At 45.9% G+C, this 7169-nt stretch overlaps 1 protein-coding gene across 1 annotated transcript in view; it reads left to right on the top strand.

Annotated features, from left to right (window-relative positions):
- The first annotated feature begins 5595 nt into the window (after positions 1-5595).
- LOC138295433 (L-gulonolactone oxidase-like) overlaps positions 5596-7169 on the top strand; it is a 605777-nt gene continuing 604203 nt past the window's right edge. The window contains exon 1 of the mRNA XM_069233730.1: positions 5596-5740. Coding sequence (XP_069089831.1) covers positions 5738-5740 — 3 coding nt within the window. The 5' untranslated portion in view covers positions 5596-5737. The remainder of the gene's footprint in view (positions 5741-7169) is intronic.

Genomic DNA, 7169 nt, shown 5'->3' with positions numbered 1-7169 from the left:
TGGGGGTACCACTCCTAAGCATAGGGTACAGGACCCCAGATGGACGAGCAGGGTGAGGGAGAGCCCACCAATGTCTCCTGTTCAGCCTTAGGGTAGAGACCCTAGGCTGAGTGGCCAGTTTCAGGATACCACCCCTGAACTGATGGGAGGTGGAGTGAAAGAGGGGTGCATGGCATCTGGGCTACTGCCCCCTAACTATGAGAAACCACAGAGGTCAGAGACCCCTGGATGGCCTAGGGCCTGGCTGTTGACACTGACATCTGCCAATGGCCTCTGTTGGTTGTTGTCCTTATGGACAGAGTTTTCCCTGAGTTGGGGACAGAAGCCAGACCCAAGGGGTGGAATGGGCCACATCACTTTGTTGGCCATGGTGGTACTGTCACCTTACTATGATGAATCTGTGAGCAAATTAAGGTTAGATGCTACACAGATTTGGTCCACAGATGAGGAAGAGGGTTCGTCATGAGTCAGTTTACTGGACCCCGAGAGTATAAACAGAGGGATCCAACTGGGTTAAGAGAGGCATAGAACTCACAAGTGCCCCTGCAGTAGTGGGCTGTTATCCATGTTCTATCACCCTAAGCAGGGAAGCCCATCAAGGTATTGAGTAGTCTACCCTGGCTTTAGGCTGGAGGTGGTTGTGTTGGAAATGGCCCTTTCTGTAGGGTCAACCCCCCCAACCTTTTGCCTGCCTCCTCCTTGTTGGTTTTAGGATTCTGGGTACTTTACCACTGCTGATGAGTGGTAAGGTGCAGGTGCTCTGTACTCTAAAAAATTGTAACATTGGCTTGTCCACAACTGACATATTTAATTTACTTGTATTTCCCTAATAAAGTGCATTATGTGTGCCCAAGGCCTGTAAATTAAATGCTTCTAGTGGGCCTGCAGCAGGGCCTGCAACACTGATTGTGTTACCTACTATAGTAGCCTTTCAAACACGACTCAGGTCTGCCACTGAAGAGCCTTTGTGTGCAGTGTTAAACTGCTATTTCGATCTGGCAAGCTTACCCACTTCTTTTTCATTATATGTAAGAAACCCATAAGGTAGGCCCCATTTAGCCCCAAGGGCAGAGTGTAGTGTATTTAAGAAGGTGGACATGTACTTTTAGTTTTAACATGGACACATAGTGAAACACTCTTACATTCATTTTTCACTATTGCAAGCCCTATCTCTCCTATAGGATAACATTGGGATTATCCTAAAACACCTTTTAAGTGTAATTTCCAATTGGGAAGATAGAGATATGGTGTTTGGTGTCAATGGACTCACAATTCAAAATCACAATTTATGGTGAAGTCGGATTTTAAATTGAAAGCCTAAAAATCCTCTTTTTAGAAAGTTGGCATTTTCTTACTTTAACCATTCTGTGCCTCCACCTGTCTGTGCATACAAGCCTGGGGTTGTTGACAGTTTGACCTAAGGCATTTCCTCTAGACAGCCACACACAAAGGGAGCTTGGGTGTGGCATTTGAATATTGAAGGCCCATCACCAGGCTGATATTATCTGTTTTTCTAACCTGCTGTTGAGTTTGTTTGTGGTGTATTACTTTAATTGAGTGTTGCACAAATACTTTTCACATTGCCTCTTAAGTTAAGCCTGACTGCTCTATGCTAAGCTACCAGGGGCAGACCTTGTTTAAATGAAGTCCGCAGGTGGGCCAGGTCCTGGGGGCATTGACATTTTTAATGTAGGGAGGTGCCCCAGCCCCCCCTGCAGTTCCAGGAACCACCACCTTCCAGGGGCTAATATCTAATTAAATGTGTATATTTAGGGACGCAAAAGCTCTGCAAACCCTCCCAATCTTCTGCTGAGATCCGATTGGCTGTCAACACTTCAACAAGGAAGTGTTGGTAGCCATGTTGGGACTCAGCTTCACCCAAGTCCCAGAAAAAAAAAGATAAAAAAAAGAGGAAAGAGGCCAGTGTAGGTACACCCTGACCCCTTAGCTCTGGTGCTGGTGTCCCAGAGGGGACACTCCAGAGCAAAAAAGCATTTTGTTTTTTAAGTTTCTGCAAGAGTTGCAGCAGATCCGTGGATCTGCCAAAAATGCTAAAAGTACCAAGCACGGGCTCCCACACTTGTTTAAATGAAGCCCCCGGGTGGGCCAGGTCCCGGGGACATTAAAAGTTTGAATGTGGGGTTGGTGCCCCAGCCCCCCGCAGCTCTAAGGACCGCCACCTCTCAGGGCTAAATTTAAATAAGATAGGGGGCTGGCTGCGGAACCCCAGAGACCACCACCTCCCAGGGGCGAATTGAAATATTGGAGGGGTCCACGTGGCACCCCTCATCGAGCCAATAATGGCCCTGGGAAGCACCATCCCCCAGGGCTGACTTCTGCTATATCCCAGGGAGCCCATCCCCAAGACATAGTTGTTTGCTCTCACTTGGCAGGAGCTATGATACCTCCTGCCAAGTCAGAGCAAACACTCCACTTTCTGCGAGTGGCAGCTGTCAAACAGCTCCTGCTTGCAGAAAGTGGAGTTTTCATCTGTTTCCCTGCACACAAATATGTGTGAAGGGAAACAGATAAAAACAATGCTCCCACAACCAGGGAACTGCTATTTAGAGTAGCTCCCTTCTTGTGGGAGCAATGCCGGCTCCCGCAGGATGTCTGGAGCCAGCTAGGTCAGCGGGGGGCTTGAGGAACTCCCCTTGATCCTGTCACTTTCTCTCTCTCTCTCTTCCATCCCATAATGGGAGCAGCGTTAGGATTGGCTGGGAACAACTGTGTTGTTGGGCTGAAGAGAGCCCTGTGCGCATGTGTGTTTGGCCGGCCCAAGACGGCCGACCAAAAACACATGCGCACTGAGGGGGAGTACTGTGCACTCCCCCTCATTGCTTGTCACCCCGTGGCCCTGCACCTTTTTCTCACAAAAAACTATCATAAACACAGTTTATGATCGTTTTTTGGGAAAAGGTTTGCTGCTGCTGCTGCTCCTGGCGGGGAAGGCAACACTCCTACGCCATTATGGAGGAGCCGCCCCTGCTTGTTACGCGGTGTAGTGATGTGTTGTATCAGTCTATGTGTGGGTTGAGGGTGTACGCTATACGATGTTATGTGGATGCTGTAAGAATTTAGCGATGCTTGAAATGTTTGGGTCTGTTTCCTCGTTAAAGTCCGACTGTCCTTCTTAGCTGGAGTGAGAAGATGGAGGCCCAAAAGGATTGGGCTTTGTCTTTGTGAACCCTGGCCGAAGAGGTAACAGATTCAGTGCCATGAGCAGAAGGGAAGCTGTGTACTCCTTATTTTCTGCTGGAATGGGACCTTAAACAGTTAAATGCATGTTGTGTGCATGTTTGTGGGTGAATGTGTTTATGTGAGAGAGCACGAGTAAGCATGAGTGTGTGAATGAAAGTAAGTGAAAGTAAGTGGCTGGTAGTGAGTGACAATGAGTGAGATGCAGTGTCATTAAGTGAGTTTTAGTGAGTCAGAGTGAGTGAGAATGAGTGAGTGAGATTAAGAGTGACTGCAAATGAATGAGTGGGAAAGAATTAAAATGAGTGAAAGGGAGTGCTTTAGATTGTGACCGATAATGAATGTGAGAGAGAATGAGTGCAAGTAAGTGAATGAATGAGTGAGAGAGAGTGTTGTGAAGAAGTGTGAGTAATGTAAGTGAGTATAAATGAAAATGTAGTTTTATGCTTGTGACTCATTGGTCCTCGCATTCTGAAGGTAATTTTGTTTTACAAAGACTCTCGTGTCAAAAGACCTGGTGCTGGCATATTGGAGGCAGTTCCTAGTGTAACAGGCACCTGTGGCAAAATACTGGAACTAGCATTCAAGAGGTAATTCTTGGTATATAGTGCTCTGGCACAGTAGAGATTCTTTTTAGCACATGCGGACACCCATTGTATATTTTTATAAAATGGCATCCAATCCTGTGAATGAGTAAGACTTTCCCATCTCCTAAAAGGCCCTTTTTACACAAGGCCCTGTAAACAAGAGATGTTTGCATAAATTGCTATTGCATAAATATAATGAGGCATAGAAATGTTGTGATACTTGGCTTGGAGTACACCAACAATGCTTAGAAAAAAATAGAGTTTGGTCTGGAGTGTTGTCACTCCTAACCATTTTAGGTCAAGTCTTCCAGTAGGCTGTGTGGTTGCAAAAGACCCAATGCCAATGGCGAGAACTTAAGATGCTTACGTCCCACCCATTACCTTCCCTGTTTTGGCTTTATTGTGACTCTCATTTGCATGTTGGTTTTCTTGTCCATCTTGGTTTGTCCCTCCCCTGTAAAATAGACTCTATTTGAATAGTTGACTAGTGCCCTTTTACTGTTCACTTTTAAGGAGCTATTTGTTCCTTTTTGGCTAAGCACTCTATCGGAGTGCATGTGTAAGTGCATGTGTTTTACAGCTGTCTCCCTATTACATTTCTCCATCTCTTTCCTAAGAAAGAACTTACCCCCGGGCTCTGCGTTTGCTCTCTTCCTCGTGGCTGTAAACCATCTCTCCTGTGTGCTTCTCCCCCTAACGCCCCGAGCTCCATGTTGCGGTCTCCCTCATGTGCATCTTCCCTCCTCATGTTGCTTACCTCTAAACTGCTTCACACACTCCCTCCCCTAATATTGCGGCACCTCTGGCATCCTTTTTTAAAATATACTTTATTTGGAGACTCAGGCAGAAAATTGCTGCCAACCATCCACATAAGAGATTTTATTAAAATATCAGATCTAATTGGTGCGTGCCATCTTAGATTGGTCATTAAAAAATATAGCGCCCAAGTCATTCTTTAGGTGGGCACATGCATTACCATGCAAGCATACAGCTACGGAATAATATGACTGGTAACAGTGGCCGTGTCATTGCACCTTTTTTTTTTTTTTTGCTGATACTAAACATCGGCAAAAAGCACTGTTTTTCACTGTTGCTGTTCAGCATCACCAAAAAGCACTGGCAAAACCAGTGTGTCCCAAGACTGGCTTTGCCAATGCTTGTTTAAAATCTGTGACTTAACCATTGAGCAGCTTTGATACAGAGAAAGCATTGACTGTTAATGATCCCGCATAGCTTTTTTCCCAAGTGAAGAAAACATGTCTTCATGTTGTTAGGTTATGGTATGCCCACGACACTCGAGGAGGGAGTAGGAAAGAGGCTACTGGACTCCAAATAAGATAACTCGACAGCATTAAATATATGGGATACAGTGGTTTTCTGCTGAGAATTCATTTAACTAGTGCATTATGGGAGCTGCAGTCCTGCATCACCTCATTTGAACAAATAGGACTAAAGTTGAGGATGACGGTAGTTTGTAGAAGGAAAGAGAAACCACTCATCTGGTGTCCCCAATAACACTGATTTATACGGTAATCTTTATATTTGCATATGTAGATGTGCAGTTAAAACAATATGATTTTAAAGAGACGATGCCCAGGTGAAATCCACTGAGATGCACATTGTTTTGGATTCAGCACTTGGTAAACAAGGATGAGCTGGGAGCCGGCTCCCCGGGACCAGCGGGCCACGCTTGAGTAGGTCGATGAGTTGTTACACATTACCCACCTTAATGAAACTGACACATTGCTGACTGATTGTAAGCGCAGTGGTCACAGGGGTCGCGTGACGTGCGCGCTGACTCATCCCTTCCGAGGCAGTGGTTAAAAGTTCAGAACAGCCTGTCCCCGGCCTCTTTGCCCTTCTTGGCAGTGGTGTGGTTGGTGTCTCCAGACTTCAGAAGGCAGGGAAGGAACACCCACCAGCTCTCCCTCGCACCCCGAGAAGCAAACACCATGGTAAGGACGGTTCTGGCAAGAGTCAGTTGGCCCACAAATATTAAGGACTGTTGGATGGCAATAGCAACTCTCGGGAAATTCTATTTTCGGTTTTTCTCTGTACTGTTGAGAAGCAGATGGGGTTTTGTGAGAGATATATGGCAAGAAACGTGGGTATGTTTGAGAATTAAGAAAAGTTCTGAATAGGCTAAGGTTGTTGTCCTTTGGTTCTTTCCCTGTGAAGCTGTGAAAACTTTCGCCTCGCAGGGTCACAGATGTGCAAGGCACTGGTACATAACTTGTAAACTATTTCTAAATGTACGTCTTAAGTTATGACACCTAAAGGCCAAGTCGGAGAAGGCATTGATTTCTAGACACAGGCCGGTTCTCTAGTAAGGCGACTGTAAGCATCTGCCTTACTGCTCTTCACAAGGTGGCATGGGAAGTTGCCAGAATGCAACAAATTGCCTCGAAAAGGCACTGCTGCTACAGGAAGGAGACTTGCAAGCAGGATATCCAGGTAAATAAAACCCTTTCGAAGAAGCTGAAACAGACATAGAGTTTTTGTGCTTATTTAACACTTTCATAAGCTCACAGCTGGAGACAACCCGCACTCTCGGTTTGGTCTCGGTCATGCCTTGTGGAGACTGGACGTGCTTAATAGCGAAAAGCAGGAATGGCGTGTAAAACACAGACACACGTTCTGTTTGAGCTGTTCCTTATGTTTTACAGCGATGCATGAACTGGGTGAAAAACTCAGAAAATACCCGTCCCTGATAACTCTGAATGACCCCCTTTGTTACTTTAAAAACTCTTTTATAATGTTCTTATTTAAAGAGAAATGTTGACGTAATGAAGAACTGCAGACGTAATGAGTCAAGATCGTCTACCTGCCCCCCCTACACACACACAATGCACGTTCACGTTCACACACAAGCACATGAATGGAAACTGCATTCATGCGCACAAACATGCACACACATGGATAAACACGCACACACGCACACAGAAGCATGCACACATACATATCCACACACACACGTGCATATACTTCCAGGCACACATCTGAGCACGTGCACGTACATCCACTCTCACCCACTTAAAGGAGCCGCTGCACAAAAATGCACAGACCAAACACAAGAAACATGCAGCATCCTCAGGGAGGCCGCCCCAAACAAGGAACACATCACATGCACACGGGCAATGATACGGGTTCCTTACTCTGCCCTGGTGTTGCCTACATTTCTGCTTCCTGACGAATCAGCTAGTAATTCAGGGCTGATAAATAAAGTTCTATTAGTGCCAATGAGGCCTCGACACCCCTTTTTATAAAGAGGCAACCACGCGTCCACATATCACGGGAATCCTGCTGTGCTGGAGAGCTTCGTGGATAAGTCACAGGGCACTGTAATATCCACGTCAATTATTTCAAAATAGAAATGCGCAGTAA

The sequence above is a fragment of the Pleurodeles waltl genome, chromosome 5, assembly GCF_031143425.1.
Source record: "Pleurodeles waltl isolate 20211129_DDA chromosome 5, aPleWal1.hap1.20221129, whole genome shotgun sequence".
Lineage (NCBI taxonomy): Eukaryota > Metazoa > Chordata > Amphibia > Caudata > Salamandridae > Pleurodeles > Pleurodeles waltl.
Note: the sequence above shows the minus strand (reverse complement) of the source record. Positions and strands in the feature narration are given on the sequence as shown.